The sequence below is a fragment of the Calidris pugnax genome, unplaced genomic scaffold (genome assembly GCF_001431845.1).
Source record: "Calidris pugnax isolate Ruff unplaced genomic scaffold, ASM143184v1 scaffold24, whole genome shotgun sequence".
Classification (NCBI taxonomy): domain Eukaryota; kingdom Metazoa; phylum Chordata; class Aves; order Charadriiformes; family Scolopacidae; genus Calidris; species Calidris pugnax.
The window spans coordinates 18,393,333-18,418,359 of NW_015090922.1; the positions used below are offsets into that span (position 1 = coordinate 18,393,333).

At 38.4% G+C, this 25,027-nt stretch overlaps 1 protein-coding gene across 2 annotated transcripts in view; it reads left to right on the forward strand.

The window, feature by feature from the left end:
- HEATR5B (HEAT repeat containing 5B) overlaps positions 1-25,027 on the forward strand; it is a 54,745-nt gene that overhangs the window by 27,286 nt on the left and 2,432 nt on the right. The window contains exons 23-33 of one of the 2 annotated variants that reach the window (XM_014951035.1): positions 527-778; positions 3,000-3,181; positions 4,280-4,348; positions 6,512-6,691; positions 9,691-9,928; positions 10,620-10,880; positions 11,949-12,076; positions 12,265-12,409; positions 16,684-16,953; positions 19,209-19,433; positions 21,978-22,129. In XM_014951035.1, coding sequence (XP_014806521.1) covers positions 527-778; positions 3,000-3,181; positions 4,280-4,348; positions 6,512-6,691; positions 9,691-9,928; positions 10,620-10,880; positions 11,949-12,076; positions 12,265-12,409; positions 16,684-16,953; positions 19,209-19,433; positions 21,978-22,129 — 2,102 coding nt within the window. Of the gene's footprint in view, positions 1-526; positions 779-2,999; positions 3,182-4,279; positions 4,349-6,511; positions 6,692-9,690; positions 9,929-10,619; positions 10,881-11,948; positions 12,077-12,264; positions 12,410-16,683; positions 16,954-19,208; positions 19,434-21,977; positions 22,130-25,027 lie in introns of those variants that run through there. The other variant, XM_014951036.1, reaches the window with a different exon arrangement.

Here is a 25,027-nt window from a genome sequence, read left to right on the forward strand (position 1 = left end):
AAAAAAATTTTTTTTTTTTTTTTTTTTTTAAAAGTTAAGCACGTTTGTGGATGCCATAAACTACCTACTTGGCTGCGTACCTGTCCCATGGCACGGAACTTTGTACTTTTGTTTCAGTTCAACATGCACCCTAGCTTTTACTTGAAACAGGAGCCGAGTGTTTCGAAGCTAAACTGATTCTTTGATTCTGAGCCTGGTAATTACCTTACCGTGTTTATTGGCAATTCAAGAGATTAATTTTCAAAGGAGAGAAGTTCAGATACAGGATTCAGGTATAGTTGGTATCTGTAGAGAATTAACCATACAGGAATTTATTTCATATCATTTAATCCAAATAATGAGTAATGTAGCCCAAATTAGAGGTGAAAAACATTTCTTCTACTGATACTCCTATGCCTTTCTAAATTTTTCAAATGTTGTTGTTTCAACAGATGAACTAGTCTGTTTTGAATCTGAGTGTTAAGGAAAGTCTTGAATATGTCCTTAGCTGTCTTCTGTGAATTGTGACAATGGGATTTTGTTGTAGACATGAGCACTGCTGCTCCCTTAGGAGGAGGGAAGGATGAGGAATCGGAGAAGAAGGATGAGATGGACGACGACACAATGTTTACCACCTTGGGTGAAGAGGATAAATCCAAGCCTTCCGTCGCACCTCGTTGGGCAACTCGTGTGTTTGCAGCAGACTGTCTGTGCAGAGTTATCATGCTGTGTGAGAATGCGAACAAGGCACACTTCGATCTGGCACTGGCTCGTTCAGCCAGACTTAAAAACCCAAAAAGTAATTACAGAATGTGCATGTTTTGTTTTGGATTTATTTTTTTTACAAATTTTGACACCTCTTTACAGCCTAAGATTACACAACCTGGAAAAAAAAATATAAGTGCTTATCTTTTCATTCAAATGATTAAAAGCCAAGGAAATGGGCAGCAAAAGGCAATAAAACTGTAGTTGTATAACCATTGTAGTTACTGTACCATGAACACAAAGAACAGAGGATATAAATTCTGATAGGCTGCTGTGGTTGGAAAAAAACCCTTAGATTTGCAAACCTTTTATCCAGTCTGAAATAAAAGCAGTAAACTTCTAGCTAAGGGTGAGCTGGGAACAGTTTCTCTGAGTTTAACATAATGACAGCAATGACTTACACTTCAGATATTTTCTTAACATCTCCAGACTGAAGGGATGCTAGGAAAGTAAAAAGAGGTAAGGCCAGGTAATTATTGCTATGGCAGTGGTTGCGGAGAGAGAGATATGGGAGGGAGTTACAGTGAGACACGGACCCAGCTGCTCTGTAAAGTTCATTCTTTTGGTATCCATGAGAGTGATTGATATTAGTTTTAAAGCTCATGTTTTGATGATGCTTCCATGAGTTAGAGGATCAACATTGAGAGGTCAGAGGCGACAGTTGTTTTGTGAAGAAATGTTTTTCTAACTGATAGTAGCAGGTTTCTGTCCTTGAGTTGTCCATGTGGGTTCTGGTGCATAGTTATTGTTTGCTTTCACACATGAGGACTCATGAGTGAGGCTCATGAGGACTGTGTATGTAGAATAAATACCATGAGCATCTTAGAATGCATGGGATTAATGGATTTTATTGTCTATGTTGTTGAAGGTATCCATTATGATACAGAGATTTATAGAATCATAGAATGGTCCAGGCCGGAAGGGACCTCCAAAGGTCATCTAGTCCGACCTCCCTGCAGTCAGCAGAGACACCCTCAACTAGACCAGGTTGCCCAGGGCCTCGTCGAGCCTCTCCTTGAATATCTCCAGGGATGGGGCCTCAACCACCTCCCTGGGCAACCTGTTCCAGTGCTCCACCACCCTCACAGATTTACTAAGTCTTTGCTTTGATGCCCTCTGGTTTTAGCACTGTGCGTTGGATATGAGGCTGAGGTCACTGAAGAATGTAGAGGGAAGAGTTTTGCGAAAGTTTATTTTGAGTAGGCATTATATTATAAAGAATATATAAAGTAACTGATGCTTACAGCATCCTGCAGAGAATTGCATATAATAATCCTGAGAATTTACATCTCTGGATTTGCTTAAAGTAAACTTGATGTGTTTAGTATCATTGTAAAAAGAAAAACTCAGCAAAATTCTACCTTCACCTTTCAAAATATTTAGATTTTATTGATGTCTGTGATGGTCTGAAAAAGTAAGTGCAGACTTTACCATTTTGCAATTTTTAAGTGATTTCCAGTCTTTTTTTTTTTTTATTAACACGCCTCTGAAAAGTTTCAGCTACAAAATAAACTTTTCTTTTTTTACCTTGAGACTTGAAAATATGTAGAGCTTTTATAATTTGTGACTTTTGTCACCCTAGATATTATGTTTTTTAATAATTTATTTTCATATTAGTTGTACAACGTCTGGTAATTTTAAAATGTAAGTCAGAAAATTAATAAACAGGAAAGAATAATCCTTTCAGAAATGTTACTAAGTTATGTATTGTTCTTTTCTGCATGTTGTTTGCTGCTTACTTGTAGTCTTGGATGTGAGTTTTGGGAGCAGAACTAGAGGCCTACTTGGTTTTTAAATGTTTAAGTGTTGATGAGGTTTTCGTTTATCAGCAGGGGTCACTATGAGCATAGGACTTGAACAGGAATTGCCTTGAATATTTTCTGTCGTTTTAGAGGGGATCACTAAAATTAGCTTTACTGAACGTTCTAATCTCTTCTCGGATACTCGGCCCCATTAACATACTCTTTTCAATGCAATTTATGTATATCATATATTTCATTTTGTTTCACATTTATGTTTAATTTTTAAGATTGTTTTAGTAATAAAAGTCCTTGTATCACTTGGGGGTGGGGGAAGTGGGGAAGGAAGAAAGAAAAGGTGGTTACATGCTATCCTGCCTTCTTCCATACCCTAAATGTGAACCTTTGAAAAAGAATAAGTAAAATTTCTACATGTCAATGAAGAAAATGTTACAAATATCTTTCACGTTGGCTATCCCTTAAGTTACTAAATAGTTCTTTCCTTTCTGTTCTAAGATGACTTCTTAGTACTGCATCTCTCTGACCTTATTCGAATGGCATTCATGGCTGCGACTGATCACAGCAACCAGTTACGAATGGCGGGGCTTCAAGCTCTTGAAGACATTATCAAGAAATTTGCATCAGTTCCTGAGCCAGAGTTTCCAGGCCATGTGATACTGGAGCAGTATCAGGCTAATGTGAGATATCCTTTATAAGTTCAGGAAATTGTATAATTACGCCAATATGCCAGTATTAGCTTTGAGAACATTTTATAATTTCTAGAGACCTGTGAAGAGTTTTTTATGTGTGAAAATGTACAGATGAGACTCTTATATTTACCTCTTCAGAATTTATTTTTTTGTATCTTTTCCTATTTACTGTAAGTCAGTTGCCGATGACAGTAAAAATTCAGTAGCTATTGATTCTTGAAAGCCAAATATTTCAAGTTCCATTTAATTTTTGGCAAGAGTGGCATTTCATTTCTAGAATTAGGAATTGGAAAATAACTCTGATGCAGTTCCAAATTGAATCTCAAGAATCGGTTTTCTTGGGAATTAATAAATATACTTCTGTTTAAATGAAAACTAGAGATGTACAGGCAGTTGAAGATTAATTTTGGGGTATTACTGCTTTATTTTGTTGTATAGCTTAACTCTTTCACCTCTTTTGTCTCCACTGTGTCTTCAAAATCTTTGCAAATACTTCTCGAAAGCGAACTTTCATTCTTTTCACTTCCTGCCTTTTTCTTCTTCCTTCTGTAGTGCTGGTTTGGTTCCTCTTTTTTTTTGTTTTTCCTTTTCTTCAGAAAAGTGCTGCCTCATAACAGCTGCCTAAAAGGCTTTTTTGTCAGTATTTGGGAATATTTTGGGAACTTGATGCAAATCCAACAATAAACATTTGATTTCACATCATTATTCCTTTGGATATCAAAAAGTCATTGGCTTCTTGAGACTTAGCATAAATTGCACCTGTAATACTTTCATGATTAAAAGGAATACTTTCATCATTAACAGAAGGAAGCCTATACCACGTATTTGACAGACATAAATGAAGCTTAAAAAAGCAATGGGCAAGCAGGAAAAAATGGTTTTAGGAGTTTTTTGTTGTTTAAAGACTACTATTGCAAATGTCTGCTAGGCAGCAAGGATAATTTTGGGGTGTAACTATAATGCCAAAATTGGCAATCTTTTCTTGCTCGTTCTGTATATGTGCTTGAGCCTTAAACGATGTGAGATGGAGAATGTTGTGTCACTATTGTTTTAATTGGATTTTTAATTTTTTCTTCCTGTCAACAGGTTGGAGCTGCTCTGAGGCCAGCTTTTTCCCAAGATACACCATCTGATATAACTGCAAAGGCCTGCCAGGTACAGAGAAAAATGTTCAGATAGCATAAGCCAAACTGATTTTCCTTCTCTTTGGAAGGAGGATACAGGGGACAAGTAGTAAGAGGTGGCTGTAAAATTTTGTAAACTTAAGCTGTTCCTCAGAAGTGCAGAAGACCTTGTAGAGTGCTACACCAGAAAATATTTAGTCTTTCTGAAACTAATCATGTCTTCAGGGCAATTCTGCATTTCTTGTTAAAAGGAAAAAAAAAACCTAAACCAAAACCGACAAACACTCCCCACTGCCTTGCTTAATGACAGCAACAGTAATGTATTTATTGACATGCCTTTCAGTTCAATCAAATATTTGGATTACTGATAATATACCTTTAAACACTAAACTTCCATTCAGATTAATACTCTGTTTTAGATTTTAGATCGGAGTGTTCTCATTACAGTCATAGTAACAGCCTCTCAGTGAAAATTCAGTGAAAGTTTTGTTGTGTTTTTTTTTTTAATGAGTGTGTATTTTTCTTGTGTGTGATCTTCTGCTACTGCTACTGTAGTTTAAATCGGCTGTCGCCAACATAGCTGTAGTAGTAGCTGGTACACAGCTAAATTACCACTATAGTTTAAAGCAGCAGTTTAATTAGCTATGCAAACATCAATTTTAATATGATAACTTTGTGTATGTGAGGTTTTTTTAGTAAATCTTAGTCCAGCAGGACTGTCATTTCTGTGGTGGTGTTTTATGCTTTTAATTTTCAGCAAAATGTTAAGGATAGATCAAATGTGGCATAATCTGATTCTATACGTGGGAAAGAATGTTGTGCTTCTCTTAAATCAAAGTTTCTGTGCATTTAAAGCTACATGAAGAGGCAATTTGTGCAAAATCATAGAACTTTCCTTACAATTTGTCAAATTCTTCCCTATTCTACTAGTTTCAAAGTGGATGTGTGCACTTACAAGATCAAATGGTTGGAGATTTGGTTTGGATATTGAACTTGCTGTCTACAAGTTACATGGACAGAGATGAGCTGCTCTGAATGAGATTGATGTTGTTGTAGTTCTATGTCATTACTTAAACAGCTGTTGACTTGCCCAACAGCAGGAGTGAAGCTTGAATTAGTCCTGCTGTGAATGAATGATGGGTTTGTGACAGATTATGAGCAGCCTTGTCCTGTGCAACTTCAGGACACCCTTTGTGTTTGTGTTTACTTTGCTCTAAATATGTCCATCATTCCAGATCATGAGAGGCCCTTCCCCAAAGGCTTTCATGGAACTGGTTCTCTGAAATCAAAATAAATACATGGAGATAGGACAAAAATGCCTTGAAAAAAGGATACGTAAAACCTGAACCACTTCAGTTCTGTGGGATTTTTTTGCTTCTGTTCCTCATCCTTGTAGAATCACCACCAGAATCAAAGCAGCTCCTCTGAGAGAATTTGTCCTGTTTTGTAGAAAAGCAGGTGCATAAGAATTCTTTGGATGCCTGCATTATGTCTGGGTGTGAATGTGTTTCAGAGGATTAATGCCAATGTATAGCACTAGACAGGAGCAGCTGATCTGTATGATGTTTGGATTTGAAGTACCTGTTTGGGTCCATTTAATTCAAAAGAAAAGTGGTGAGACAGCAAACTGTCTGTGCACTGTGTTGGGCATTGTTTGTTCTAGAACGCAGTATTTTTGGTTCCAGATCAAAGCCCAGTTGTTTAAAGACTTGTGTCTCATTTCTAGGCATTTTTTTTATACTAATGATCTTGAAAGCTTCTCATTAGTAAGCAGCCTTAATATATAATTTGAGAGGTGTGGGTTTTTAAAGATATACTTTTATTGATTACTGTCCACTGTATTCTTCACAGTGAATGCAGTGACCCTTTACTTGAGTGATTCAACCAGACACTGGGGAACAATAAAAAAAAATGTTATTACCTGTTTATAGAGGATTAAAAAACTATTTTAAGTATTTCCCAAGTATCTATTAAGTTCCATTGTAATACGCTTTGCAAATACAGCTTTTGTAAGCACTCACCTAAGCAATTCTGGTGGGGAGAAAAAAAAGGAAAACCTTTCAAGCAGGAAGAGAGATGCTAAGTTTTTTGTGGTGCTTGTGTTTGTTTTCTTATAGGTTTATTATTTTTTTTTTCATTTATAAGGTTCTTCATTTTTTGCTAGCTTAGAATGATTCTAAATTTTGTTGTTTAGGTATGTAGCGCTTGGATAGGAAGTGGGGTTGTAAGTGACCTGAATGATCTCCGCCGAGTTCACAACCTTCTTGTCTCTTCCCTGGACAAAGTGCAAGCAGGAAAGGGATCTTCCAGCCAGCTTTACCGAGAGAGTGCAACTACTATGGAAAAACTTGCAGTTCTGAAAGCATGGGCTGAGGTAAACATAGACGATTAAATCTTTAAAAGTTTAAAGAGATTTTGCAGTGTAACAGTAGCCTCACGGTCCAGTCCAGTCCAGTGAGGACTGGCTGTTTAGTGAGCCTTGTACCTGCCCTCCTCCTTACCTGTTGCAGTTCCACTCCTGGGATGTTTTCATCTCTATATCTTTCTCTTTTCCTTTTTCTGCCATTCTTTGATCCATATTTACAGTGATGCTTGATTGTTCTTTGTTTTATTGCACTTTTCTGTATTAAAGCATACGCTTATATCCTTAAGACTTCCATTTTCCTCTTATGTTGTTGCTCTTAAACATAAACAAACAAACCAACAAACCCCAAACAATGCTAAAATATATTCTAGTAAATATTGCAGTTAATTAACTAGGAGTTTGTCATGGAATCAGAGAGTCATTTAGGTTGAAAAAGAGCTTTAAGATTGAGTCCAACTGTTAACCTGGCACTGCCAAGTCCACTACTAAACTATGTCCCTCAGCAGCACATCTACCCGTTTTTTAAATACCTCCAGGGATGGTGCCTCAACCATTTCCCTGGGCAGCCTGTTCCAATGCTTGACAACCCTTTTGGTGAAGAAATTTTTCCTAATATCCAATTTAAACTCCCCTGGCACAACTTGAGGCCATTTCCTCTTGTCCTTTCACTTGCTACTTGGGAGAAGAGACTTACCCCCACCTCGCTACAGTCTCCTGTCAGGTAGTTGTAGAAAGCAAGAAGGTCTCCCCTCAGCCTCCTCTTCTCCAGGCTAAACAACTCCAGTTCCTTCAGCCATTCCTCATAAGACTTGTTCTCCAGACCCCTCACCAGCTTCGTTCCAGCATCTCAATGTTTTTTCTGTAGTGAGGGACCCAGAACTGGACACAGTATTTGAGGTGCAGCCTCACCAGTGCCAAGTACAAGGGGACAATCGCTTCCCTATTCCTGCTGGCCACACTATTTCTGATACAAGCCAGGATGCTATTGGCCTTCTTGACCACACTGCTGGCTCATATTCAGCCTGCAGTTGACTAACACTCCCACGTAGTTTTCCACTGGGCAGCTTTCTAGCCACCCTTCCCCAAGCCTGTAGGGTTGCATGGGGTTGTTGTGACCCAAGTGCAGGACCTGGCACTTGGCGTTGTTTAACCTCATGCACTTGGTCTCAGCCCATCGATCCAGCCTGTCCAGATCCCTCTGCAGAGCCTTCCTACCCTTAGGCCCAACTTTTTGTTATCTGCAAACTTATTGAGGGTGTACTCCATCCCCACATCCAGATCATTGATAAAGATACTAAACAAAACTGGCCCCAGTACTAAGCCCTGGAGAACACCACTAATGACCAGCCACCAGCTGGACTTATCTCCATTCACCACTACTCTTTGGGCCCAGCCCTCCAGCCAGTTTTTGAATCATAGAAGGTTAGCAGGTCCTTCACCATTTCACCTCGTCATAGAAAGAGATCAGGTTAGTCAAGCGGGATCTGCCTTTCATTAACCTATGCTGACTGGGCCTGATTTCCTGGTTGTCCTGTGTGTGCCACGTGATGGTAGTCAAGATGATCTGCTCCACAATCTTCCTTGGCACCGAGGTCAGACTGAACGGCCTCTAGTTCCCTGGATCTTCCTTCCAGCCCTTCCTGGAGATGGGTGTCACATTTGCTAACTTCCAATCAACTGGGACCTTCCTGGTTAACCAGGACTGCTGATAAATGATGGAAAGTGGCCTGGTGAGCACGTCTGCCAGCTTGCTCAGTACCCTTGGGTGGATCCCATCTGTCCCCATACACTTGTCTGTGTCTAAGTGGTGTAGCAGGTCCTTCACCATTTCACCTTGAATTATGGAGGCTTCAGTCTGTTCTCTGTCCCTGTCTTCCAGCTCAGGGGGCTGGGTACTCAGAGAACAACTGGTCTGACTATTAAAGACTGAGGCAAAGAAGGCAATAAGTATCTCAGCCTTTTCCTCATCCTTTGTCACTATGTTTCCCCTCACATCCAGTAGACTATGGAGATTCTCCTTAGCCCTCCTTTTATTACTAATGTATTTATAGAAGGACTTTTTTATTAATTGTCAAAGTGTTCATAATAAATTACAGGCTTAATGTAGATATTGCTGGGGAATGGCTGGAATACCAGAAATCTTCAACTATTTACAAAAGATGGGGTTAGTACTACTTACATTGCCTTGCTTCCTGAAACGTTACTTGCATGCTATAGAGCATGTACATGTAATTACTGTAATTACAGAAATTGTAATTTGGTTTCTTTTAGTGTAATATTTAAGTTTTCTGGTTTTTTAATTGAATTTTCTTGGAAATTACTTTTGAAATTACAAAGAAAAGTATTAATATTTCAGCTGTGTAATGTTAATTACCCCATACTGTAATTTTCAGCTTTGATACGGCACATCTGTTGTGTGAAGATGCTTATTTTTATTCTATTTATTTACTAAAGATGCTTATTTTTCATGTATTTTTCTGATATTTCTGCTTATTTCCGTATTTATCCAAGTTTTTGAAAATACCTTAATCTTCTTATAGCGTCTGTCACAGACAAACATATAAATGTTCTTGTTTTCATGTAACACAGAGCCACTTACATGTCTTTCTGATACCTTTTCTGCTCCCAGAAAGTGACAATTGCTCTAATTTATCTGGTAGCTCTTTATGTAGGTCAAAGAAACTTTGCAATAAGGATGCATCGATTTAATAAAACCAGTTATTCAAATCAATGTTTGTGTAGAGCTGTAGTAATTGACACTTTTTTAGGAAAAAAGCGTGTAGCCAGATTGTTTTAGGAAAGTGCCGTTTATGCCCCTAGGTGTTATATACTGGTAGAAATAAAAAATATTTAAATAAATTTTGATTGTACTGCAAATCTCTCTTTCTGAGTTGTTTTCCAGTGAGTCATCTGCGTGTGGAATCTGTTACTTTCACATGGGAATGGCTCCTGCTTTTTTTCTTTTTAGGATCTCACAGCATGTATTTTCATATCTGTTTTTCTTCTAGGTGTACGTTGTTGCCATGAAAATTAAGAAAGAAGCAGAGACCAAACCAAAACATGTTTCAAAGAGCGCAGAGGAGGATGAGGATGATTTTGGTGCTGTAGATGAGTTGCCACCAGACAGTTTGATAACACTTGTACAACCTGAGCTTCCTGCACTTAGCCGTCTCTGGTTAGCTGCGCTGAAAGATTATGCTCTTTTAACTTTACCAGCTGAGTTTGCTACCCAGCTTCCACCAGATGGTAAGCACTGGAATTTCTTTTTGTGTTGTTGTGAAAAACAGAAAGAAACCCTTAGCTGAGACTTCAAAATTGTTCTATAAATTATTTGGCAGGTATGTTCTTTATGCAAGTGATAAATTTCTGCCTGTGGGTAATAGGAATGTGTGTTTGAAGTTTGAGTGTACTTTTTTCCTTCAACCTGCAATGAAGATATTCCTTATCTGAATCACAGGACTTACTAAAACCATGTCTTTGTAGAATTAAGAATATGTCTACACTTTGGACTAGGTGATCTTAAAGGTCCCTTCCAACCTAGGCAATTCTATGATTCTATGATATCAAATGCAAAACGATGTTTACTGTAAGAAAAATGTAGCCCTTGAGATTAGAGCAGATACAGTCTTACAATATTTTACCGAGTTAAGAACGAGTGTTCTATATGAAAAATGCTGCAAGACCTGGTGATGTCACCTGCCTTTCTTGCTGTCTTCTTACTGTTCCATCATGGCATTGCACTTTCTTATGAGAGGTACTAATGTTGCTCATTCACAAGGAGAATTGGGATGCACTGTCACCAACAAGGATTACATCTGAATATGTATGATCAAATACACCCAGAGTAAATAAACTAAGAAATTTAGAGTACTATGTGCTTTTAGTCTATTGTTTGCAGAAAATTTCAGAATTTACCTTTGCTTTGCTATTTTAACAGGGGGAGCATTTTACACTCCAGAAACAATTGATACAGCTAGACTGCATTATCGAAACTCCTGGGCTCCCATACTGCATGCAGTGGCGCTTTGGTTAAACAGTACAGGATTTAATACTTCAGAGTCCACAGAAGAGACTGCTGCAGCAATGCCCAATTCGCAGAAACGTGCTACATCCATTATGTTAAACCAGACACCTGGAACTCCACCTGCAACTAAATCTTTGCCAGAGATAAACAAAGATCGAATGCACTTAATTTTGGGTAAGAGTTACATGTTTAGAGTTAGGTACCAACACATAATGGTATGAAATGGCACAGGAATAAGAAAAGATACTTTGCTAGAAATCTGGGAATTTTAAAATGGATCATGTGTCTGGACAGTAATATTTCAAAATATGTCTGTCTCCTTCTCTCCATATCTCTCTGCCTTCTATGTTCTTTATAGCTTTGACAGAATACTTGTTGGTGTCATTATTGTGATTTTTATAGACAAGTTGCATATCTAGTTTATTTATGTAATTTAATAAAATGAGTAGAACTGTTACACACTGTAATATAATTCAGATGATACAAAATTCAAAGACACATAAGCTGTAAAGTTATTAAAATACACAAGGCTATTAAAATACACACCCTGGTCTAGTGGGAGGTGTCCCTGCCAATGGCAGGGGGGTTGGAACTTGGTGATCTTTAAGGTCCCTTCCAACTCTAACCATTCTAAGATTCTGTGATAAAAGAACAGTTTAGTAGAGCCTGATACTTGAGAACTCACATGGAGTGGCTTTGGCATCTATTTTTGATCTTTGAGTAGCACTCGCTATGTTGTTTTCTAACAGCTTTAAGAGGTGGATGTGATTGCTTATTCTGAGAAATGCCAACAGTTTGCTGAGATATACAGTTATTTAAAACCATTATTAAGTGCCATATGTACAATAGAATATTGCATAATTTGAAGCTTAATTTCATCTCAGTTATCTTTACATGTAAAAGAGTTCAATAAAATAAAACTCAGTTTACAACTGAAGGATGCAGAAGTCTGACTTGCGGATCTTCAGTATGGATTTCAATTCAGTACTTTAAGTTGCTTACTGTCACTGTTTATTAGTTTTCCTGCCAAATTTTGGGAAGGACATGATGCAGAAGAGAAAAGTGAATACAATTCTGCTATTTATAGTACATAAACTTTCTTTTCTTTTTAAAAGAAGAATTGAGAAAAATATGTTTCTTTCTGAAGTTGTTAAAAGCCTGCTATGCTTATAAAGAAATTTAAAATGAAAACTTGATTTTATGATTATGTGAACGTTCTTTTTAATTATTGCTCTTTTTCAGGTGTTAGTATACAGTTTCTGTGTTCCCCACGACCTGAAGAGCCTGTTGAGCATGTTACATCTTGTTTACAAGCACTTCATACTTTATTGGATTCCCCTTGTGCCAGGATCCATATTGCAGAGGATCAGGTACTGTATGAGCATGTTGTAACAGTCAGCTTTTTCTAGGTCTTGGTCTTTTCATCTGCGATGATTACAAAGGCTGTAATTATTTTTGCATGAGAAGAGTATTTGTTCATCATAAGTAAGTGACATAACAATTAGAAATTGTTAAATCCTAATATTTTTTTTAAAATATCTGTTTTGTTTTACTATAGCTCCTTGGTGTTGAACTTTTGAGTGTACTTCACCGACTCCTCCTGACCTGGGATCCTCCTTCAGTCCAGCTACTGGTTACAGGAGTTGTCCAGCAGATAGTAAGAGCAGCTCAAGATTATTTGCAGGAAAAAAGGAATACCCTAAGTAAGATTTTGAAAACACGGCTTGCTTTGCAGAGTAAATAAGCAACAGGCTTTCATATTGGGAAAGAAACTCAAATACATTAGAGTATGGTTATACTGAGGAGGAATATGCTGTATATTCCATGGATACTCCTGACGTATTCATAATCTTGCCTGCTATTTCTTAACTCTTGTAAGATTTAGTTTTTCTTTCTCTGATCATTTTAGCAGTTATTCTTTTCATGTCCTGGTTTTCATTCATTTTTTTTCTTGAGTGTGAGTGATGAAAATTATAGTCAGTACACCAGTTAAAGTCTTACACCTTGCTCACTTTCATTAATATTTCTCTATTGAGTGCCTCCTAGCACTTCATTTACATCTTTTCTGAAGTTTAATTGTTCAGCCCCCAGTGGGTAGGGTCTTGTGGTGTGTTCCTGACACAACTGGCATTCATGAGGTGAGTGACATGCTAATGGAACCAGTGTGAAAAGTTGCCTGCCCAGGAGATCTTGCCAGGAGTGGGAGCAGACTTGCATCTGGGTTCTTACTTCACTGACACTCGGGGTGTGTCAGCAACCAGGAGCTCTGGGAACAGGGTGTGCAAACAGGAGCAAGGCAGTTGGCATGGAAAGACATGCTCATGCAGCCCAAAAATGCTGCTCAACACTGTACAAGACTGCTAGAGTCAGCATAATGATGGCAGTGACATACAGCAAGACAGTCTGCTGACTAAGGAACAATCACCTCTGGCACATTGGAGGTCTAATGACCTGGTTTGACGTTCAGATGAAAGTCCTGATGTTACTGTCCTCCAGGTGCTTGCAAGTGCAGCCCAGGGGTGGTAGTGACATTGGTCTCCTCTGAGAGATGTGAAGGAAATGCATGTGAAGGTGAGCAGATTGTGTAATGTCAGGAAGGGCAAATGGGAGAATGACATGTTCTTCACAGAGATCCTGCAGGCGCAGAACCCCAAGCCATATGGAAGGGGGGACAGCCACAGGCTATGCTGGAATATGACCCTAGAGGATGGAACTCCCACAAAGGTTGTGACTTTTAGCAACAAAAGGCTTTATCTGCAGGCAGTTGGAGACACTATAGGGATCAGGCAGGAGGAGAAGAGGAACGAGCTGTCAGAGTAGGTATTGGGGCCAACCATCCCTCTTTGAAAGCTTCGAACAGATACCACTAAGAGGAAGTGAAGGGTGATGCCAGTCAGGAATTCTTTTCTTGTTTGCCACAGACTGCCTAATCAAGAAGAGAAGGTGAATGAAGCCGTATTAAAGATTTTCATTATGAAGACATACTGGAAGGGCAGCACTGCAGGATGCTAACAATCCAAAGCTTTCAGAAGCTTTATGAGTTCAGTGTGGATGCTGGACAGTCCAAATAAGAGAAATGCTCAGTGGATCTGCTGCTTGCCAATACAGAAGAAATGGTTATGAAGGTTAATGGTAGCTGTGGCTGTAGCAGACATGAGGTAGTGAAGTTCACAATCCTGAGGGAAATGAAGAAAGCAAGTAGCAGAGCAAAAGCTTTGGGCTGACTTGGCAGAGTTGGGCTTGTGCAGAGAGATTGCAGACGAGATCCTGTTTTAAGCTTCCCAGAAGGGCAAAGGAAAGAGATGGTTTATCTTTGGTGACAAAAAATAGCTCATCCTAAAGTGTAGAATGCCAAACAGGCATTGCAGGAGGCTGACTTGGCTGAATGGGAACTTCTGACTGAGCTGAAATGTGACAAGGAAGTGTATGGATGTTGAAATTGTGGGGCCAAATTGCTCAGGAAGGCTACTGAAGATATCTGCTCATGTATGGAGGGATGGAGTTGGGAAACCCATGATTTGGGTTTGATGAATGTTAAGTGTGACAAGAAGGGCTTTTATAGATATGTTGGCAGCAAAAAGACCAAGGAACTCGGAACCTGCTGCTGAATGGATTGGGTAATCTAATGGCAAAACACGTTGGGGGGTGGGGGGGAACTGAGGCACTGTTATTGGCTTTGCTTAGTCCTCCCGTGTCTCTGTCTAGTGAGCAAGTTTATGGGAGAGAATTGCTACCTACAGTTAATGAGCACCAGGTTAGGGACCGCTTAGGTAAAAGCTGGATGTACCCTGGGACCAGACGGGATGCATCTGAGGGAGCTGGCTGCTGACCTGCTAAGGCTGCTCAAGATCGTTACGCAGAATTGTGCGAGCGGTAGATACACTGAGGGCAGTGCTGCCTCTCGGGGGAATCTTGAGTTACAGGACTGAGAACCTGCTGAAGTTCAGCAAACACAAGTGCCAAACCCTGCATTTGGGATGGAATAACCCTATTCATATAGGCTGGGGAGCTGACAGACTGGATACCAGATTTGCTGAATAACAAGTTGAATGAGAATCTTTAGTGTGCCTGTGCAATGCTGAAGACTCTGTCACTGGGCTGCATTAGAAAAGCATGACTAATACGTTAAGGGATATGATTTGCCTTTCAACTCAAGCTTGTGGAGGTGCATCTGGAGCAGTGTATAGTTTTCTTTGCCCTTTCCCCTCATCCTGAATAAGACAGATGTTGAGAAACTGAAGGAACTCCAGTGGAAGTCCACTAAGCTGCTTAGGGAGATGAAATATGTGACACAAGGAGAGGCTGAGAGAGCTGTACTTGTTTAGTCTGCAGAAGAGAGGGTTAATATGGGATAGAATGGCAATCCCCTTTCTTAAAGGGGATTTAAAGACAAGACCAATCCATGCTTTACTGAAAGGCACATGGTGGAAGGATAAAAGGCAATGGATACAAGTTGTAGCAATGGAAATCCAGATTGGATACAAGGAAAAAAATTGTCACTGTGTGAGTGGCGGAGCAGTAGAACAAGTACCCAGGAATGTTGTGGCATCTCCATGCTTGGAGATACTCAAACCTGGACCAGTTCTGAGTAACCTGCTCCAGCTTTCGAGTTGGCCCCTTTTGAACAGGAGGTTGGACTTGGATGATTTATGGAGGTCTCTTTCAACTTAAATTTTTCTCAGATTCTCTGATGAGTTGAGGTACCTAAATCCTGTTCCTCTGCTTCGCCTTTGAGCTTTAGTAAACTTAATTATTTTCTCTTTCATCCCTGCTTCTTGTGATATATTTCATCTTCTGATGTTTTGCTTAGACTTTTCATGAGGATATTTTGTTAGTTTGTTTCTACTTTATGTAAGAATATCCTTGATAAGGATATTAGCATCAGTCCAAAAGCTACTTTCTGAGGTACTTTTAGTAACCTCTTCCTTTTAACAGAGCATTTCCCTGTTTAATCAGCCCTTTACTATTTCTTTAAAAGTCTCACATTGGATGTGCTGTTTACATCTTTTCCAGGTAAACTAGTTTCCAAGTGGCAACCTGGCAAATACTTCATTGATATCTGGTTAGGTTAGGTCTGCTAAGTTTTCTTTTACCTGAAAGAAGTAAAGTAAAACCCAAAGAATATTCTCTTACTAAGGAAAACTACCATCTTTGTCTGGCCCGACATACTGTCAAGAAAAAAACTCTACTGTTAGCTTTTCCCCTTTTTCCACATAAAAACAGAGCGAGAATTTTCTGGAACTTGAGGAACCAGCACAGCTGAAAATGCAAGGTCTGTTCCTTCATATGAATTAATCAAATTGTTTACTGTAGGCCCAGTAAGTTGTATTTTTCAAATCAGTGAATGTGATAACACTAGCAATCATTTAAATTCGTAGTTGCTCCATAGGGGTGGTTCAGGCCAGCTTTGACTTACTGAAGCTCTGTTGCTTCAGTTAATGGGAGAAGGAAAGACTGCAGCTGGCCACACTGCCATTCAAAAGAGAGACTTGCTGAACTGAATGCAGTGAAGTCATTAACTCAGACATAGAATCCTACAATGCTTTTCTGTTCTCTTATTTCGTAATCAATTTGGGCTGAAATAAGACTTTGTCAGGGTGGACCATTTAATTAATAGCCATTAAATTAAAAAAATATTGTTGGGCCTATTTATTTGGTGCTACTGCTATTAATTTTACAGTTAGTTTTAAAAGAAGCAAAATAATTCCTGCATTTTTATTTTTTGTAAGTATTAATATTTTTTCCTATTTCTGGATGGAATTTTAAGTATTGTTGCAATCACAATATTTCTAAAGCGTTTTAAACCCCTTTAGGTCATTTTAACTAACACTTGTAGTTTGACATGAGCCATGTTTGTCGTATCTTACTGTGAAACAGCTTTTTCCTCTGGATTTTTAACTTTTAAAGAATGTTTCGTGTAATATTTGGTATAGAATCTTTCTTAACTGTCTCCTCAGCGTTTCTTTCCTTTTTTCAGATGAAGATGATACTGAGGAAAAAGAAAATCCTCTTGCTTTAGGAGAGGGAGGTGCAAGTGGTGGTCTTGTGCCTGGAAAATCTCTAGTCTTTGCAGCCATGGAATTGCTCATGTTTATCCTGGTACGGCACATGCCCCATCTGAGCTCAAAAGTGTCAGACTCTCCAAGTCACATTGCTGCCAAATCCCACCTCTCCGAGGAAAGTGCTCGTCTTGTGGCTGCCACTGTTACTATACTGTCTGACCTGCCTTCTCTGTGTTCTCCAGCAGGTAAGGTAGTGTAACAAAATATATGTGAGTAGGGAAGCGTAGTGAGTGTATGATGTTAAAAGCAAACAAAATATGTTTTCATGGGATGATACTTTAAGCGTCATCTATTGAAAACTACATTTAGGTTCTAAAATAAATTAAGAATTCAGGTTTTTTCAGTGAGCAACATGAAGGAAATTATTTGATTTTAAGTTTGCATGTGTGCTGCAAGTTTGCTGAGGAAATAAGCTCTGTATCACTATGTATTATTGTTGGGTTTTTCCCTTCCTCTTTTTCATGATTTTGAAACCTTTTGGACAATTTTAATCATATTGTAAAAGAATATAGACATCTCAAAGATAATTAAACTTCTGAGAAGTTCATGAAAAGTAACAGCTGGATGAAAAGAGAATCCTACTGAGGAAAAACCAGCACAATTCAGCTGGGATACGCTTGGTTTTGCAGCCGTTGGCTGTCAGTCATCCCAAATGTGACTGTAAACTAAATGGAGCTTTCTTCTGCCCAGGGAGACTGTCACAAAGGATATGTGTAAACTAGGGTAATTGCACTGAGTGGAGTTCATGGGTAAAGGACACAATTGCATGGGAAGCTGTGCTCTTTGAGTTTTGCTTTTCAGAGAATAAATTGCTTAATAGTTGTCCCATGGATCTCTGGGAATTTTCACACACTGATGTAGATAAGGCATTTTGGAAGTTGGTCCCTTAATGAGATGCATGGTAAATAACATATTTGGACAAAGTCACGCTCAGAACACAAGATGGGGTGTCTTTAAACAGACAAAGTGTGTCCTACAGTTCTTTAAAAAACAGTAAGTTTTGAGATGATCTGGTGTCTTGCACTGTTTTTATCTGATTTCTGGTTCTTTTTCCTTTCTCCTTTTTTTTTTTTTTTTTCCGGGTGGTGGAATGGGCAGAAAGACTAACGATACTACTTCTGTGTTAACTGGATTGAAGGCATGACTCCCAGCATTTGGCAACTGGCCAGTGGAAGTAGCTCAGAAACTATTTTAGTCCACAGAGACTGCTAGAGTTGGCTTCTTTTTCTCATCCAGAAGACGTAGCCAGCTGATAGCTGTAGAGAAGGGGGGGATAGAGCATGCACAAACATTTGTGTTAATTGAGCCTTTGGATGTATGGGAAACTGTGAACAAAGTGAGCTCATCACTTTCTGTGATTAAGTGCGTTTTTTATATTTCTTCCTCTTTCTTTAAAATGTGAGCATTTTACAGTCTCCATTGGATGAGATACTGGGTAATCTGATCCAGAAGAACTGCTGCTTTGAAAGGGGGGGTTGAACTAGATGACCTCCAGCAGTCCCTTCCAGCCATTAATTATTCTACTTAGTGTATTTATCCTCACAGCATTCCCAGAAGTAGGAAAATGGTGGGATTTATGTTTCTACAGACGTGGGAAAATGAGGCATAGAAAAGATATGGAAAGAAAATTGACTGACTTAAGTGATAATTACACGTCTAAACCCAATAGCACCCTTCTTTCAGTCCTACAGGGGCTTAAAGCCTACCAGTGTTATTGAAACTCCTTCTCATAAAGTTCCCATGTGTCTAAAGTCAGGGTATGTGCTGCGTGACCAATATCTCTTGATTATGCCTAACTTGCATCTGCAGAACTGGCTGAACAAAGCATAGGTAGATGTTGATTTCTTTAGAAAGGTAATGCAGAAGGAGGGGAATAATTTTGTCTCCTTTGTAGAGTTGCCAGATGGCTATGGCTTTTGCTAGGATGTAAGACGCCCAGATAACTTCCTTCCTTTGCTTCTGGGGCTTGTGCCACACACCGACTTCCTTGGAAAGTGCCATAACTTGGTTTGGATACCTGTTTCCAGACCTCCTCCGCTTGTTGTTTATTTTATAGGATGCTAGCAATATGCAGATCCTGTTTTAAGATACTTAACAATCTGGATGTGTTCAATATGATACATACCATGTATCACGTGCCATGCAGGGCAAAACTTTATTAGCTGAATCATAATTCCTGAATTGGCAGCAACATTTTAAGTGCTGGCTTGTATGACTTGTGTTATGGTACACTTCAGTGGTACTGATGAATTAAATCGGTGGTAAGACATTGAAAGGTGCATATCACTTGCTGTCTGAATTGCAGTGTCTCCTTTGTCTCCTAACCATATGTACTCATATTGGGAAAGCTAAAAAGGTTATCTACCACACTTGTTGGAATTAACTTCAGAAATTCTGTTTTGTCTTTTGTTTTGGTTTTTGTTTGTTTGTTTTTTGTTAGGATGTATGACAATCTTGCCCACTATCCTCTTTCTGATTACAAGAGTATTGAAAGAAACAGCAGTAAAATCAGTGGATAATCAGGTCCCACCTCCCGTCAGCGCGGCCCTTCAGGCGATAAAAACTATTGTTACTCTTCCAACAGTCAAGACTGATGAAACTCAAAAACAATGGACAGGTCTTATCCGCAGCACTCTGGCATCTATCTTGGAATACTCTCAACCTGGTAAGTCATTTCCCAGTGCAGGAGAGTTAAAATTACTGAAATGGGTTTTGCCGTAATGAAAAGGCAAGTGTTGGATCTGCCTATAATTTAATAGGCTTCATGTCTGAGGATTGGGGATTTACAGTGCTAATGAATTGCTTGTAAAATTGAAATAGGAGAAAGACCTGAGTGCACAGAGCATAACTAGTCAGAGTTACTTAATAGGTTGTGTTGAAAACAAGCATTGGCTTTAAGAAAATACAGTTATATCTCAGGAGTTCCCATCCCAGATGTGTACTTTGTCTGTTTGATAATATTGATCATAACCTCCTGTTATAAATTTTGCCTTTTGCAACTTATTTTGCATCTCCCCCTCTCTCAGGTCCTTTCTTTAAGGTATTTTTCTATACTAGTTCAGACTTTCCTCTTCCATTTTGAATCCCATTATGATGTGACTATTTCATGCTTTAGGTTTTCCACAGACTGACCTTACCAGCCTTTGTTGTTTCAGCTAGTGACTTGTTTCTGGAACTCGGAAATCTACCTTCTGATATTGATTTGTCAGTCTGCTGACTGTCTTGCAAGTAAAATCTAAAGGACTTCCAAGCTGAATTCACTTCAGTTCCTGGACCATACCTTAATTTCTGTGACTACTGGCAACTCTAGACATGTTGGCAGGGCCTGAGCAAACTATCATTTCCACCCCTCCTTTCCTCTTTCCACAGAATACCTGCTAGCTTAAAGGAAAGGAGATTTTAGTTGCCAAAACAGTGTTTGAAGGGGAACAGATCTCTTTACTGAAGCTGTAATTGTTCAGTAATGTACATGAATTCAACACCTTGAATTAAACTCAAGAAAAATGGCAATCAGTGTATCATTTAAGTGTTTGCTGACATGATTCATATAGTCTTAATGACAGTGGATGTTAAAGTGAATGAGTGTGAAGACAGCAAGTGATGATTATGGCAAGGTTCATACCAGAACAGGATATTCACAATACTCTTACAAGCTTTCAGTGGTGAGAAAAAATCTTATCCCTGCCAAAAAAACCTGTTACCCACCAGCAGGATGTCTACTGTGTCTCTTTAGAGAACTGCAGACTGCTTCTTTTGGTTCACATTTGTACTTCGCCTTACCCTTCAAAAAGCAAAAAAGATGTACAGTCTCAGCTGCGTAGTTAGCAAAAAAGAGACACAAAGATCTGTCATTTGCATAATGGTAGTTCAGCCAAAAAACATCCCATTACATCCCCAAGGAACCATTTATAGAGACTGAAGAGAGGCTTGAATAGAGTTACTCATGTGAGAGATAGGGACTCATGTGAAAGATAGGGAGCGAGTTGGTAATTGCAAACGATCCTGGAAGTGTCTGAAGGGCAAGGATCAGTAGATTTGTGTTAACCAAGTCTAACTTCTAATTTGATTTGTCACGTCAGCTTTTGTCTTCCAGCCTTTTGTTACTGTAAAGATTTCCCAGTCCCTCTTTCCAGAAACATTACTGGCTTTAGGCTTGTTTGCAGACTGCAGAAATCTTTCTTGGTTCCTTGTGAGAGAGTGTGTTTTCCTTTCCAATCTTTTTGGAATAGGACACATCACACACAATAAGAATCTAAGCAAGGTCTACTGCATACAATTTCTAGTCTCAATAAAATGTAACCAAATTCAAAATTTAAAAAAAAAATAAAACGGATTTTTCACTTAAAATGCCTGGAGTAGTTTTTTGAAATGAGGTTTCAGATTGTGGCTAAGCCAATCGACTGACTAGCTGACATCTGTAAAGGGCAGTCATGCTGTTTTTCTTTTTCCTGGCTATATATCTGCTAATTTTTTTTGTGCCTTAAAAGGGAGAGCAGAACCAATCGGGCCAACAAAACCAGCAAAACTGTACTTCATACATGTATATTATTATAATTATATACAAATATTATTTTTTTTTCCTGTTGATGCAAATTCATGAGTGAGATCTTTGAAGACAGCTTGTGACAGGAAAAAAGGGATGACAATGGCAAATACAGACTATTTGAAAAGAGGGAAAATTTAAGTAGGACTGTTCTTATTTGTGACAGGAAGTATCAGATCAGCCTATCTGTCACGTGAAACCTCATGTTAAGTAAAAGTTGTTGCCCTTCTGGGTATCAGTTTCTTACTCTGCTGTACCAGCTGAAGAGATTTAAAGAAAAAAAAAAAAAGTAAAGTATATTTTTAATGGGGAGAAGATGTAAAAAAATCCATTTTTCCACTCTTGTTTACACGTTGAAAACAAAAATTATGACTTATTCAGAGAAACCATGGCTGATGTTTTTTACTTGATATTTAAGTTTCAGAAAGTCTGACTTAGTTTATTAAAGCAACTATTAGAATAGTTTCTCAGCTTTTTTGTCAGTCACTATCAATAATGATAAAGTGATTCTGTAATAAGTAAATGTGTATTTGTATGCAGTTGCAAATAATTTCAAGTACATTAATTTCCTCTTTGTGAGTTTATCTGTGTTCACTGGCTGTTACTAAATAAATTGTAAACCCTTTTTGGAGTAAGCTAACAGCGTGTTTGGTTTTTGTTTTTCAGAAGCCTCTAAGCCTGTTCTTGATGAAGTAAGCATACTTACAGCTATTGCTCTCTTCCTTTTGTCAGCAAGCACTGAAATAATTGGAGTGCAGTCTTTACAAAATGGATGTATGAACAGATTTAAAAGTGCATTAAATTCCTGTGATCCTTGGGTAAGATCATGTTATAGGAATGTGAATTATATATAGCTGAAAAAAAAACTAATTGTGATATACTTACCATATTTCTTGAATGCTTTGTGATTACTTCAGAGACAAATACTGATTGTCAAAATAACTAGAATTTTCAATAGTGTCTTATAGAAACTCCTCAATGAGTGAAACAACTCAAGGTAGGCTCTTCTAGCTAATGTGTTTTCATGGCCTCCTGCCAGGTTCTTCTCTTGCAGCTTTTTAAAAGGAAAAAAAATCTTTGATATGTGAAATTTTAGCAAATGGTTAGTTACTGAGTGGTGACATTTCTACATTAATGCTGATTTTTTATAATACAAACTAAACCACTTTTTCTGTAGATAAAATTACAGTCCACATCTCTGATGAATTTTACATTTGTTTGTGCAAAACCTGTGCTTATATTACATGTTCAAACAAAACTCAGTTTGAGTGCAAAAATGTAATTTTGCGGTCACCATCAGAATATCTACAGACTGCGAATCATCTATCTCCTGATTTCACTTCTGCTCTTTGGTTTGTCTTTATGAATTATCTTCTAAATTATTTTTTCACTGTAGAGGGAAACTAAAAATTTGTACGCTGATGTTGTTCAGGCAGGCTAATGCGCTCTATAGTTAGGCTTAACTGTTCCAGTCAAGTATACATCAGTTTGAGTGGGTATACAAATCTGCAGGTGGGAGCTGAAGTGAAAGATTTATAGTGTTTCCACAAGTCAGCGCTGCAGAGATTCTTGAGAAGAAAAACACGCAAAAAATGCTGATGTGTTTGGGGTCACACTGAGGCATTTAAAATGCTGTTTAGACTGATAATTCTTCTCTGCAGCAAAGCTGACGTTTTCCAGCGTGGCCATAAAATTCGGTTCTGAAGCCCGATTTCAGGTGGAAAGCTACTTAAAATTTTAGTGTGTGAATGGAAATGTTAGTTGTATTAAGCAGAAACTTTTGTGTCATACTCACTCTCAGCTCTTTAAACACATGAACAGTGAGGGAAGTACATCCTTGCCCACCAAGCTGCTGGAAAGCTGTCAGTGAGCTGGAACAGCAGCCAGACTGTCCACTCTCCTTGCTGATGTGCAGAACATATAGTCTGTAATACTTGTTGTGTGTTCCTTCTAGTTTTTTAAATGTAAACCACTCGTTGGAGTCGGCAACTAGACACCTGTTTGTAATAAAAGCATTATACTGATTATACTGAAAACATTGAATCGATTTTTGGAAAAAACTCTTCTAAGGAAATATCACTGCCTCATAAGAAATACAGGAGTATTTTTTAAACTATTACTACCTGCAAAAGTCTGAAAGGTTAGATATGTATAGTAATAACCAGAAGGGTGATAAGCTCAATTTCATTTTGCCCCAACAAGGGGACTTAGTTGAGAGATCCCTGTCTCTCAATGCTAGTTGGTAAGCTTTACAGGAGAGTGTGCCTTACAGGCTTTGAAGAAGCCCTGATTTTACCTCACAGGAGCTTTTGTAGATTTCTGCGAATGCAGAATAGTCAAAAGGTTTATATTATGTAGATGGAATAAAAGAAGCTTGGATGAAATTCTGCTGTCAGGTGCAGTCATAAAACGCTTACTTGAATTATGCGTGCATTGAAGAAAAGAGACTTCCATACCTTATTTCAAAGGCTAATAATCGTAACATAATAAAGAATGTACACCGGAAGGGAAAGGGATTATTTGGAGTGGTATAGAGAGAGAGAGGAATAATTTGTTGAAAAAGGTTAAAAATGATGCTAAATAAGGCATTAGGATAAAATGTTCTTCGGTGGAGCACTGTTAGAAAGCATAGAGATGGTATTAGAAGCATTATTACTTCAGGCCTTAAAAATTGATTTGTATAAAAAACCTTGCAGCCATTTACTGGTGAATTAACAGTGACCTGAGCTGCATAACTTATATTCTCTCACTATTAGTTTTTATTATCTATAATTTTTATTCAGTATTTTATTTATACATCTATGTTTCTAGTCATCCCCAGATCTCCTCGCAGATCATTGTGTTCAAAAATACTTCCTCTGGAATGATTCTGTTTAGCATGCACTCAATAACTCATCCTGTTTGGACTTCAGTGCTGTTTGAAAGCGTGTGCAATGTTTCTTCCTCATGTTTGTTGTGGGGCTTTACCTTTCCAAAAGTTCTGGGTTGTGTGGGATTTCGGAGGAAGGTTTTTATACATCCAAATAAAATGCATTCATAAGTTCATCTAAACAAGATAATGAGTCATTTTCCCAAATGTTGACTTTAATCATCCCTGCTTTCCAGAGAAAAGGGCGAGATGGGGGGAAAAATAGAAGAAAGACAAGGAGAGGGTTCTGTGATCCAGCTCACTGTGTCGCTACACGAATACTCCTATGCTACTTGCAGCACAAGATGGAGAATGAGAAGGAAGGAAGGAAGGACAGGCTTGCCACTTTTGGCTACAGCCTTGGCTCATGTTAGAGCAAGAAGATAATTTTAATCTGATCTGAGTAATTTTTGTGGGCTGTTTTACCCTTCTGAGATTGGAATAGCATTTCATGATTTAGCAGATATAGTCACTATTACTGCTGGCAGTTCTGAGACTTAAAGATGTAGTTCTTTGTGCACCTGTGTGACTGAGCTGTATGATGTTAACTATTCCATTATTTTCTCTTGAGTTCATTTTGTTACTATGACTTAGTACCTGCATGTTCTTTCTAACTGGCCTTCCTTTTATAAACCGGGCTAATATTATTTTAGCAGATGGGCTGTGTTGCTGCTTTCCTCTTATTCAGTATGTTTCCTTCCTCTTTAGTCTTTTTTTTTTTTTTTTTTTTTTTTTTTTCCGGTTCCCTCTAACATAAAAAAAAAAAAAAAAAAAAAAAAAAAAAAGTTCTAGGAAAAATATTAAACCC